The sequence below is a fragment of the Coregonus lavaretus genome (assembly GCF_964263955.1).
Source record: "Coregonus lavaretus genome assembly, contig: HAP1_SCAFFOLD_859, whole genome shotgun sequence".
NCBI classification, from domain to species: domain Eukaryota; kingdom Metazoa; phylum Chordata; class Actinopteri; order Salmoniformes; family Salmonidae; genus Coregonus; species Coregonus lavaretus.
The window spans coordinates 113,240-126,571 of NW_028161861.1; the positions used below are offsets into that span (position 1 = coordinate 113,240).

The following is a 13,332-nucleotide window of genomic DNA, read 5'->3' on the forward strand; positions in this document are numbered from 1 at the left end:
AGAGAGAGAGAGAGAGAGAGAGAGAGAGAGAGAGAGAGAGAGAGAGAGAGAGTGGGTGAGAGCGAGAGAGTGAGAGTGAGAGTGAGAGCGAGAGAATGTGCACATACAAGTAACTGTGGTGAACCACACTTTAATCACACAATGACATTTAGCAGTGCCCTAGAACTAAGAATCTGGAGCAAAGATACTACCTAGTACTTACACTTACTGTAGGGATACTTAACAGTGACCTGATTGGCTTTGGTCTGCCCAGTACATTTACCTTTCTATACAGTACCAGTCAAACGTTTGGACACACCTACTCATTCCAGGGTTTTTCTTTATTTTTACTATTTTCTACATTGTAGAATAATAGTGAAGACATCAACACTATGAAATAACACATATGGAATCATGTAGTAACCAAAAAAAGTGTTAAACAAATCAAAATATATTTTATATTTGAGATTCTTCAAATAGCCACCCTTTGCCTTGATGACAGCTTTGCACACTCTTGGCATTCTCACAACCAGCTTCATGAGGTAGTCTCCTGGAATGCATTTCAATTAACAGGTGTGCCTTGTTAAAAGTTAATTTGTGGAATTTATTTCCTTCTTAATGTGTTTGAGCCAATCAGTTGTGTTGTGACAAGGTATGGGTGGTACCCTTGTAACGCCAATGTAGTGGGTTCGATCCCCGGGACCACCCATACACAAAAAAAATAAAAATAATGTATGCACGCATGACTGTAAGTCGCTTTGGATAAAAGCGTCTGCTAAATGGCATATTATATTATATTATTATACAGAAGATAGCCCTATTTGGGAAAAGACCAAGTACATATTATGACAAAAACAGCTCAGATAAGCATAGAGAAACGACAGTCCATCATTACTTTAATACATGAAGGTCAGTCAATACGGAACATTTCAAGAACTTTCAAAGTTTCTTCAAGTGCAGTAGCAAAAACTATCAAGCGCTATGATGAAACTGGCTCTCATGAGTACCGCCACAGGAAAGGAAGACCCAGAGTTACCTCTGCTGCAGAGGATAAGTTCATTAGAATTAACAGCACCTCAGATTGCAGCCCAAATAAATGCTTCAAAGAGTTCAAGTAACAGACACATCTCAACATCATCTATTCAGAGGAGACTGCGTGAATCACGCCTTCATGGTCGAATTGCTGCAAAGAAACCACTACTAAAGGACACCAATAATAAGAAGAGACTTGCTTGGGCCAAGAAATACGAGCAATGGACATTAGACTGGTGGAAATCTGTCCTTTGGTCTGATGAGTCCAAATTAGAGATTTTTGGTTCCAACCGCCATGTCTTTGTTAGACGAAGAGTAAGTGAACTGATGGTCTCCGCATGTGTGGTTCCCACCGTGAAGCATGGAGGAGGAGGTGTGATGGTGTGGGGGTGCTTTGCTGGTGACACTGTGATTCATTTAGAATTCAAGGCACATTTAACCAACATGGCTACCACAGCATTCTGCAGCGATACGCCATCCCATCTAGTTTGCGCTTAGTGGAACTATCATTTGTTTTTCAACAAGACAATGACCCAAAACACACCTCCAGGCTGTGTAAGGGCTATTTGACCAAGAAGGAGGGTGATGGAGTGCTGCATCAGATGACCTGGCCTCCATAATCACCCGACCTCAACCCAATTGAGATGGTTTGGGATGAGTTGGACCGCATAGTGAAGGAAAAGCAGCCAACAAGTGCTCAGAATATGTGGGAACTCCTTCAAGACTGTTGGAAAAGCATTCCTCATGAAGCCGGTTGAGAGAATGCCAAGGGTGTGCAAAGCTGTAATCAAGGCAAATGGTGGCAACTTTGAAGAATCTCAAATATAAAATATATTTTTATTTATTTAACACTTTTTGGGTTACTACATGATTCCATATGTGTTATTTCATAGTTTTGATGTCTTCACTATTATACTACAATGTAGAAAATAGTAAAAATAAAGAAAAACCCTTGAATGAGTAGGTGTGTCCAAACTTTTGACTGGTGCTTTATATATACTGTATATATCACCTGAAGTTAATTGACTAATCAAAATGTTACCTACCTGTCCTCCTCTCTACCCATAGGTGGAGACGATAGGCGACGCCTACATGGTGGCGTCAGGGTTACCGGTTGCCAACGGAGATCGTCACGCGGCAGAGATATCCAACATGGCGCTAGACATCCTCAGTGCTGTGGGCACCTTCAAGATGAGACACATGCCTGACGTACCTGTACGAATACGCATAGGACTACACTCAGGTGAGAGATACAGGGGGTACACACTCATACATATGAACGCACACGCGCACAAACACAAAGCGCCTCATCTATCTATTGTGTGTGTGTCTTATAGGTCCGTGTGTGGCGGGGGTGGTGGGACTGACCATGCCTAGATACTGTCTGTTCGGAGACACAGTCACCACAGCCTCTCGTATGGAGTCCACTGGGATGCGTAAGTTATAGTACACGATGCACGAGTGCGTTCGGAAAGAATTCAGACCCCTTGACTTTTTCCTGTATTTTGGGAGTTTCTCCTATTCTTCTCTGCAGATCCTCTCAAGCTCTGTCAGCTTGGATGGGGAGCGTTACTGCACAGCTATTTTCAGGTCTCTCCAGAGATGTTAGATCGGGTTCAAGTCCGGACTCTGGCTGGGCCACTCAAGAACATTCAGAGACTTGTCCCGAAGCCACTCCTGCGTTGTCTTGGCTGTGTGCTTAGGGTCGTTGTCCTGTTGGAAGGTGAACCTTCGCCCCAGTCTGAGGTCCTGAACGCTCTGGAGTAGGTTGTCATCAAGGATCAATCTGTACTTTGCTCCGTTCATCTTTCCCTCGATCCTGACTAGTCTCCCAGTCCCTGCCGCTCAACAAATCCCCACAGCATGATGCTGCCACCACCATGCTTCACCGTAGGGATGGTGCCAGGTTTACTCCAGATGTGATGCTTGGCATTCAGGCCAAAGAGTTCAATCTTGGTTTCATCAGACCAGATAATCTTGTTTCTCATGGTCTGAGAGTCTTTAGGTGCCTTTTGGCAAACTCCAAGCGGGCTGTCACGTCATGTGCCTTTTACTGAGGAGTGGCTTCCGTCTGGCCACTCTACCATAAATGGGTTCTTCTTCCATTTAAGAATGATGGAGGCCACTGTGTTCTTGGGGACCTTCAATGCTGCAGAAATTTTTTGGTACCCTTCCCTAAATCTGTGCCCCGACACAATCCTGTCTCGGAGTGCTACGGACAATTCCTTCGACCTCATGGCTTGGTTTTTGCTCTGACTGTCAACTGTGGGACCTTATATAGACAGATGTGTGCCTTTCCAAATCATGTCCACAAGTGGACTCCAATCAAGTTGTAGAAACATCTCAAGGATGATCAATGGAAACAGGATGCACCTGAGCTGAATTTCGAGTCTCATAGCAAAGGGTCTGAATACGTATGTAAATATGTAAATTTCAAAAAACCTGTTTTTGCTTTGTCATTATGGGGTATTGATGAGGAAATTTATTTTATTTTATCCATTTTAGAAAAAGGCTGTAACGTATCAAAAAGTGGAAAAGGTCAAGGGGTCTGAATACTTTCCGAAAGCACTGTATCTGCACTGTTCTAGCTTAAGTTGATTCTGAAGAAGTAAAGGACTTGTTGTTGTGCATCAAAGAGACATCAAGCTTCTCTAGAGAGTGTCTATGTGAACTTGACTTTGTGAGTGTCCTGCCGCCTGTATTTGCAGCATACAGAATCCATGTCCATAACAGCACAGTTAAAATCCTGCTGGAACTCAAGGCAGGATACAAGGTGCAACTGAGAGGCAGGACTGACCTGAAGGTAAGAGACAAAAGACTGAATATCCCTGGGAACACCATCATGTTGCATACAGTAAGCTAGAACTAGAATAACTACCAAGAACACTCCCTAGAACTACCAAGAACTCTCTAGAACTCCTTAGAACTCCATAGAACTCCCTAGAATTCCTTTAGAACTCCCTGGAACTCCCTAGAACTCCACACTGAACTCTCTGTCTCTCACTCTCTCTCGTCTTTCTCTGCCCTGTCTCACTCTGTCCTCTCACTGTCCTTTCCTCCTCTACTCTCTACTCTCCACAGGGAAAAGGGGGAACAGAGGAGACCTACTGGCTTATAGGGAAGGACAACTTTGAGAAACCTCTCCCCGTCCCCCCCGAATTCAAGAAAGGGTAAGGAACGGCTTCATCCCTTCCCTCCCCTGTCTCTCCTCCACTGTCTGTGTCTTTTCTTGTTGATCCTGCCTCTGTGTCCGATTCGTTTTCACAGGCAAATGGCTCATGGCCTGCAGGTGGAGGAGATAGCGAGGTACAAGAAGAAAAAAGCTGAGAAACTGCAACAGCTTACAAAGAAGAATAACTGAATTACATAAGGTAATGTTATGCATGGAAAATGTATAACATTACTTGTTTGGTGACGTTTTTACTTGCTGTAGTTTGGGACTTGCCAGGCGGTCATTGTACATACTAATTTGTTCTTAACTGACTTGCCTGGTTAGATAAAGGTTAAATAAATGAAAACTCAATCAAACTTAGGACAAACATTTTTTTGTTTGGTTTACCACCCAACACCATTCATATTCATTTGTTGGTCACTGATCAAATCAGTTCTTCTACTTTACAAGTTTAAGGCCGGGATTCAATCAAAGGTGCGTTTTTCTACAATGCACTTTTGATTCAATCCCGGCCTAAGTTTCACTTGTAAACAGTGATATGTGAAAATTTGATTATGAGTATTTCAATATAATTTTAGCTAATCTACTGGTATGAGAGCACCATTGTGTTTTTTAATAGAGCAACAAATCCTGATCCTATCATAACTACCCCTGGGAGGGCAGATATCTTGATACATCTGGGACACGTACCTACCATGTAGTTACTATGTTATGTGAGCTGGGACAGGTAGATACTATATAGTTAATATGTAATGTGAGGTCGGACAGGTAGATACTATATAGTTCATATGTAATGTGAGGTCGGACAGGTAGATACTATATAGTTCATATGTAATGTGAGGTCGGACAGGTAGATACTATATAGTTAATATGTAATGTGAGGTCGGACAGGTAGATACTATATAGTTCATATGTAATGTGAGGTCGGACAGGTAGATACCATACAGTTCATATGTAATGTGAGGTCGGACAGGTAGATACTATATAGTTAATATGTAATGTGAGCTGGGACAGGTAGATACCATACAGTTCATATGTTATGTGAGCTGGGACAGGTATATACTATATAGTTCATATGTAATGTGAGCTGGGACAGGTAGATACCATACAGTTCATATGTTATGTGACCTGGGACAGGTAGATACCATACAGTTCATATGTTATGTGAGCTGGGACAGGTAGATACCATACAGTTCATATGTTATGTGAGCTGCCTAGATAGACTGCTGCCTACAGTGTGGAATCCCTGTTATGTTGTTGTTTGTACTGTATGTTACACTGTCTATGTATGTTGTATGTTGTCTATGTTCTTCCCTTTAGTTTTGTTCCTGAAAACTCACTAACTTTCGTGTAGTAGTTACATATTTATAATTTTTCTAAATGCCCATTTGATACCAATACCATTATAATGTCTGTATCACTTTCAACAGAGTTGGTGTTTCATGAAACATGTATGAACCCTGAACTGGGTCCACAGTACTGCTTCTCCCTGGTAGTTCATTGATTTATTCTTCAATGTCACCAATTGACCAGTGAGTCTACTCGTTGGTGTCCCAGGTCTGAATCTGACAAGCAGTACTGTGGCTGGACATGGAGGCCTGGAACTGACTGACCCCTAGTGTAAGCCACGTTAGGACTAACTCTCTCTCTCTCTTTTGTATTATGTGTGTTCCAGGTCTGCCCAGCAGATCAACAAGGACTTCAAGCGGCTCCTCCAGAAGGCCGTGAAGAAAATCTCCACTGTCAGAACGGTGGCTATGATCACAATGGTGGACGACGACAACGTCATGATGCACCACCACTGACCAATCAGACTTCATGATGCACCACCACTGACCTTTGACCGGTCTTTCAGACTGATTCTGTGTCCATTTTGAGCCTCGGATCCTTACTATCTCTCCATGGTCAACGAAGAGGGAACAGCAGGAAGGAAGAGGATCTAGTGACAAGTTTGTGTCTGCAAGTTATTGGTGAATATTCAGAAAGGGGCGCTTACAAGTGTCTGGTCATGCATTGCCCAAGCAACGGTGTGTGTGTGTGCGTGCGTGCGCCTGCATCTGCATGTGTGTGTGTGTGAGATGGGGGAGGGACATGAAATGATGTGCTGTGTAGAGATTACTGCAGCTCGTTTTAAATATGAAGCATCTTGCCAGATGGTAGGACGATGAGTCACCTGAGCCAGGGACTATTATTAGGACTGCATTACGCATTATAAACTGGGTGGTTCGAGCCCTAAATGCTGATTGGCTGACAGCCGTGGTATATCAGACCGTATACCACGGGTATGACAAAACATGTATTTGTACTGCTCTAATTACGTTGGTAACCAGTTTATAATAGCAATAAGGCACCTCGGGGGTTTGTGGTATATGGCCAATATATCACGGCTAAGGGCTGTGTCCAGGCACTCTGTGTTGCGCTGTGCTTAAGAACAGCCCTTAGCCGTGGTATATTGGCCATATACCACACCCCCTCGTGCCTTATTGCTTAAGTAAACCACGGATCGGATCTGTCAGGAGATGAACGCTTTGCTCAAACTTTTCCTGCTTCCTGCTTCCTGCTTTCTTCTCCTCCTTTCCTCCTTCTAATCCTCCTCTCTTCCTGACCAAACAGTCTCTCATGAGCGTCATGTTCCCTGCATCCACACGTTTCGAGGAAGCACACTGTCAATCTGCTGACTTACTGAAACGCAAGCTTTGCTTTTTTAGCTTTGGTGTGTTGTGTTGTGTTATGGTGATGTTCTTTAATGTAAACCTCAGACTCTTCTAGGAAAACTCTCCTGGATTTTGTATTTGTCACATCCGCCGAATACAACAGGTGTAGGCTTTACTGTGATATGCTTACTTATGAGCCCTTTCCCAACAATGAGGTGCAAAAAAACAAAAAAATTAAAAATATATGATGGGTCAGTGATGGGTCGCTACAGGTGTAAAAATCAAGTCCCCGCATAAGTGATACGTTTCTGTAACATGTATAGCACATCTGTGAAATCACTCACAAAAGACTTTAGGTTTTTAAATGAATTTGTAAATTCGTGGGGCCTAGAAGGGGCTGTTATGTATAGGATGTGCTTTTGTATGTGAGAGACAATCCATCAAATATCACCTGTAGGACTTCTCTGATTCCTGTACGGATGTCTTTCTGAATTAGTGTTTCTATCATGATTTCTCAACATTATAACAAATTCAAGACAATATAATATTCTGTTTGTCTACCTGTGTTGGTTGTATTTATGTGTACTGTAACTTATCAGCATGGTTTGCAATACAAATGTGGCTTTTTTCTTGCCTTAAATACTAACAATAGACACTTGTCACTACTGGTCAGTTAACCCACAATAATGCACTTCCATTACCCGTATGTGGGGACTCATGGCAATATGTAGGCCTACTGTATGGTTATGCAGTTAAATGATCGAAAGACGGCACACTGTTACAATAAATGTATTTCCTAGATCACAAATACTGTATTTTTGGTATTCTGAATGGCATTCAAATTAGATACACAAAGGTAAACCTAATAGCCTTATCAATTATGAAAATGATTTGTATCAGTGGTTAGTAGAGGTAATTTATTCGACCCTTCTCCCATGTACTGTCCCCACTCCCCATGTCACAGGTTTTAATCGGTAGAGACTAAATTGACTTTTCTGACATGCAAACCAATCTTTAATGTTAGAATAGGTTATAATTAGGTTAGAGTCAGGGTTAAGGGTTTGGTTAAGGCTATGGTTAAGGGTCAGTTTGCATGCCAGAAAAGTCCCTTTGGTCTCATTCAATCAGTTTTAATTAAACTACAGTGCCCTCCGGTGGCAGACAGAGCAGACGCAGCAGATGGGCCCCCAGAATGCAACTGGGATTGGGATTATCTACTGCTCTGCTCCTGCCCCGACCCGATCTGCTGCTCCTAGAACATCATGTACAGGAGGGGCCGGTTCATCCTTAACCAGATTGTAATCCCACTATAAACCTGCTCATAGAGGGACTCGTCGAGAAATGATATGCTGCCTGGGAATACGTATCAGTCTACAGTACAGTACCATCTACTGTACATCAGGGTTCCAGATCCTACCGGCTTTTGTAGGTTTTTGTTACAGCCAGGCAGTACAGACAGAATATATGATAATACACTGCTGCCTGGGAATATGTTATCAGTCTACCAGTAGAGTCTGGTGGGAGGAGCTATAGAAAAACGGGCTCATTGTAATGGATGGAATGGGAGAAATGTTACGGAGTCAAACATGGTTTCCATATGCTTACATTTGACATTTTAGTCATTTAGCAGACGCTCTTATCGAGAGCGACTTACAGTTAGTAAGTGCATACTTTTTAATACTTTTTCGCTCTACCAACTGAGCTACAGTGAGGAAAAAAAGTGTTTGATCCCCTGCTGATTTTGTACGTTTGCCCACTGACAAAGAGATGATCAGTCTATAATTTTAATGGTAGGTTTATTTGAACAGTGAGAGACAGAATAACAACAACAAAATCCAGAAAAACGCATGTCAAAAATGTTATAAATTGATTTGCATTTTAATTAGGGAAATAGGTATTTGACCCCCTCTCAATCAGAAAGATTTCTGGCTCCCAGGTGTCTTTTATACAGGTAACAAGCTGAGATTAGGAGCACACTCTTAAAGGGAGTGCTCCTAATCTCAGCTTGTTACCTGTATAAAAGACACCTGTCCACAGAAGCAATCAATCAATCAGATTCCAAACTCTCCACCATGGCCAAGACCAAAGAGCTCTCCAAGGATGTCAGGGACAAGATTGTAGACCTACACAAGGCTGGAATGGGCTACAAGACCATCGCCAAGCAGCTTGGTGAGAAGGTGACAACAGTTGGTGTGATTATTCGCAAATGGAAGAAACACAAAAGAACTGTCAATCTCCCTCGGCCTGGGGCTCCATGCAATATCTCACCTCGTGGAGTTGCAATGATCATGAGAACGGTGAGGAATCAGCCCAGAACTACACGGGAGGATCTTGTCAATGATCTCAAGGCAGCTGGGACCATAGTCACCAAGAAAACAATTGGTAACACACTACGCCATGAAGGACTGAAATCCTGCAGCGCCCGCAAGGTCCCCCTGCTCAAGAAAGCACATATACAGGCCCGTCTGAAGTTTGCCAATGAACATCTGAATTATTCAGAGGAGAACTGGGTGAAAGTGTTGTGGTCAGATGAAGTCAAAATCGAGCTCTTTGGCATCAACTCAACTCGCCGTGTTTGGAGGAGGAGGAATGCTGCCTATGACCCCAAGAACATCATCTCCACCGTCAAACATGGAGGTGGAAACATTATGCTTTGGGGGTGTTTTTCTGCTAAGGGGAAAGGACAACTTCACCGCATCAAAAGGACGATGGACGGGGCCAAGTACCGTCAAATCTTGGGTGAGAACCTCCTTCCCTCAGCCAGGGCATTGAAAATGGGTCGTGGATGGGTATTCCAGCATGACAATGACCCAAAACACACGGCCAAGGCAGCAAAGGAGTGGCTCAAGAAGAAGCACATTAAGGTCCTGGAGTGGCCTAGCCAGTCTCCAGACCTTAATCCCATAGCAAATCTGTGGAGGGAGCTGAAGGTTTGAGTTGCCAAACGTCGGCCTCGAAACCTTAATGACTTGGAGAAGATCTGCAAAGAGGAGTGGGAAAAAATCCCTCCTGAGATGTGTGCAAACCTGGTGGCCAATTACAAGAAATGTCTGACCTCTGTGATTGCCAACAAGGGTTTTGCCACCAAGTACTAAGTCATGTTTTGCAGAGGGGTCAAATACTTATTTCCCTCATTAAAATGCAAATCAATTTATAACATTTTTGACATGCGTTTTTCTGGATTTTTTTGTTGTTATTCTGTCTCTCACTGTTCAAATAAACCTACCATTAAAATTATAGACTGATCATTTCTTTGTCAGTGGGCAAACGTACATAATCAGCAGGGGATCAAATACTTTTTCCCCTCACTGTAAATGAATTCCATTCCAGCCATTATAATGAGCCCGTCCTTCTATAGCTCCTCCCACCCAGTTTCCCCTGGTGTCAACAGTACAGTACCATTTACTGTACATCTGAGTGAGTGGAGCAAAAATACGAGGTTTGCAGGTTTTAGTTCCTTCCCATTACTAAACACACAGGTTTTGACACGATCAATTAACTATGTTGAAATGTCATGCATAAAAGAGAGGAGACTAGAGTGCTTTCATGTAGGGAACTGTTATATCATCTGGGGTTTAGTGGTGTGTGAGGAGGGGGAGGAGAGGGGGAGGAGGGAGAAGGTGAAAGGGAGGGAGGAGAGGGGGAGCATAATGTTTCCACCTCCATGTTTGACGGTGGGGATGGTGTTCTTGGGGTCATAGGCAGCATTCCCCCTCCTCCAAACACTGCGAGTTGAGTTGATGCCAAAGAGCTCGATTTTGATCTCATCTGACCACAACACTTTCACCCAGTTCTCCTCTGAATCATTCAGATGTTCATTGGCAAACTTCAGACGGGCCTGTATATGTGCTTTCTTGAGCAGGGGGACCTTGCAGGCGCTGCAGGATTTCAGTCCTTCACGGCGTAGTGTGTTTCCAATTGTTTTCTTGGTGACTATGGTCCCAGCTGCCTTGAGATCATTGACAAGATCCTCCCGTGTAGTTCTGGGTGGATTCCTCACCGTTCTCATGATCATTGCAACTCCACGAGGTGAGATCTTGCATGGAGCCCCAGGCCGAGGGAGATTGACAGGTCTTTTGTGTTTCTTCCATTTGCAAATAATCACACCAACTGTTGTCACCTTCTCACCAAGCTGCTTGGCGATGGTCTTGTAGCCCATTCCAGCCTTGTGTAGGTCTACAATCTTGTCCCTGACATCATTGGAGAGCTCTTTGGTCTTGGCCATGGTGGAGAGTTTGGAATCTGATTAATTGATTGCTTCTGTGGACAGGTGACTTTTATACAGGTAACAAGCTGAGATTAGGAGCACTCCCTTTAAGAGTGTGCTCCTAATCTCAGCTCGTTACCTGTATAAAAGACACCTGGGAGCCAGAAATCTTTCTGATTGAGAGGGGGTCAAATACTTATTTCCCTCATTAAAATGCAAATCAATTTATAAAATTTTTGACATGCGTTTTTCTGGATTTATTTGTTGTTATTCTGTCTCTCACTGTTCAAATAAACCTAACATTAAAATTATAGACTGATCATTTCTTTGTCAGTGGGCAAACGTACAAAATCAGCAGGGGATCAAATACATTTTTTACTTCACTGTATCTATATATATATATATATATATATATATATATATATTTGCAGGAAAAAAACATATGGGGATTGGAAGTGATGCAGACAACTACATTGATGGAACTTACAATCTATCTGCAATATTAAAGCTGATCTACCCCCTAAAAGTAACACAAAAAAAAACCAAATATATAAAAAATACAACAAAAGATATATAAATTAAAAAAAATGTTCAAGGAAAATGTGACTCTGTGCAGCCAATGGTAATGTCTGCTTTAGGTATAATGCCAGTTGTGGATTTGACAGCTGTAATGCAGTTCCACCTCAGACACCGTCAAAACAACTTTGGATGTCGGCTAAAGCGGATCTGATTGAAAAGAGCCCCTATTCACATTATGACCAAAGACACTACTGTTGTGTATTATAATATAATATAATATAATATGCCATTTAGCAGACGCTTTTATCCAAAGCGACTTACAGTCATGCGTGCATACATTTTTGTGTATGGGTGGTCCCGGGGATCGAACCCACTACCTTGGCGTTACAAGCGCCATGCTCTACCAGCTGAGCTACAGAGTATTCAATTAAAGGGGCAATCAGCAGTTGCTACATCCATTTTTGGACTTGATTCTTGAAGAATATAACTTATAAATGGATCACGAGCTTAGTTCAACAGTCGTATCCCATCAGAACCCAAAATATAATGTTTTATGACAATGTTTGTAAACAAAGTAACTGTAAAAAAAACACTGTATAGCCTAAAAACATGGTTAAAACTATCATTTAGATATCATGGATGGTCAGTCTTTGCATCCATAGCTCTGTTTTTGAATTTGAGAGTGGTTACTTTTCTCCAGCCCCATCTCCCCGCTTTTTAACTAAACAGTTGTGGGGAGTCATCTTTGTTATTGTTTTAACTGCTGATTGCCGCTTTAACAAGGTAGGTGTCTGGATAGAATGAATAACTTATTATTATGCTTGACACCCATCCCTGTCTCTCTGACCAGACAGGGCACAGGTCAATTATTTCTCAAGCTCCTGAATAAATACCTAACCATGCTGAGTCATAATGATTCACACCACTACAGCGTGCAAACAACTAATCATAAAAGGAATACAGGAAAAACAAAACAATATGAATCATTTCAAAACACCCACTGTGACCCCTTGCTTTTTGCAGATCAGGGGTCGCGCGTAAAGCACCTCAGAGTAGGAGTGCTAATCTGTTTGAATACGATTATGGAGATGGATGACCTGATCCTACATCAGCACCTTGACTCTTAGGCGCTTTACGAATATTGTCCCTGAAATAACCGGATAGGTGGTATTTCATTGCATTCCAATGGATTTAGGGTAGTCCCTGCCATGTTGCTTACACCTATCCAGTTCTTTTGGATCTGCAAAGTATACCAAAGGGGTAGGAGATAAGGAAATGTTTTGGGGCACATTTGGCCTTCAATACCTACAAATAAGTAGCATAGGAGAAACTTGCAATATGAGGGAGGGGATTCACCTTCGTGCCAAACGAAAACAGCACAGCCAATGGTCCATGTGGTCACACTGTGATTAGATAACCTCAACGACAATCAACAATATTGTCCAATGAGAGTGGTAGTATCAACGAACGCCTATCACTCTACCGATAATCATTGGCCAATCAGATGTCGATCATCACGAAAACGTACCCTCCTATTTTTTACATCAATGAAACTCCGTGCGATATCATTAGTCGACCGTATAGACGTAAAACACGAATGACCCTCAACGATTGGCTGATTTACTTGTCCGTTTCTGTCAATCTCGCTGAACATCCAATGAGAAGCCCCGACTCGCTCATTGTTCCTCCTGCTTATGGGTACGCACGGGTCACGTGTTGTTTGTGCTCTGCTCGGTAGAGTTGTGTACAGAGAGTGAGAAGGGGACTGA

General features: G+C 42.6%; 1 protein-coding gene across 2 annotated transcripts; it reads left to right on the plus strand.

Moving 5' to 3' along the window:
* Nucleotides 1-2,083: 2,083 nt before the first annotated feature.
* Nucleotides 2,084-7,638, plus strand: LOC311119990 (retinal guanylyl cyclase 2-like). 2 transcript variants are annotated; one of them, XM_084194625.1, is made up of 6 exons: nucleotides 2,084-2,254; nucleotides 2,349-2,447; nucleotides 3,720-3,814; nucleotides 4,093-4,181; nucleotides 4,279-4,382; nucleotides 5,859-5,946. In XM_084194625.1, exons 1-5 carry the CDS (start codon nucleotides 2,104-2,106, stop codon nucleotides 4,370-4,372), a joined length of 528 nt encoding a protein of 175 aa, XP_084050751.1. In that variant the 5' UTR covers nucleotides 2,084-2,103; the 3' UTR covers nucleotides 4,373-4,382; nucleotides 5,859-5,946. The 2 variants fall into 2 exon arrangements, with proteins under 2 accessions (XP_084050751.1, XP_084050750.1); XM_084194624.1 differs by lacking the exon at nucleotides 4,279-4,382 and having other exon boundaries at nucleotides 5,859-7,638.
* The last annotated feature ends 5,694 nt before the right edge of the window (nucleotides 7,639-13,332 follow it).

What these genes read in the sequence shown, in the direction of transcription:
- LOC311119990 (XM_084194624.1), top strand. Translation starts at nt 2,104, where the DNA reads ATGGTGGCGTCAGGGTTACCGGTTGCCAACGGAGATCGTCACGCGGCA. An exon ending in ACGCATAGGACTACACTCAG is followed by an intron (nt 2,255 to 2,348) that starts GTGAGAGATACA and finishes TGTGTCTTATAG; the next exon opens with GTCCGTGTGTGGCGGGGGTG. An exon ending in TATGGAGTCCACTGGGATGC is followed by an intron (nt 2,448 to 3,719) that starts GTAAGTTATAGT and finishes CTGTATTTGCAG; the next exon opens with CATACAGAATCCATGTCCAT.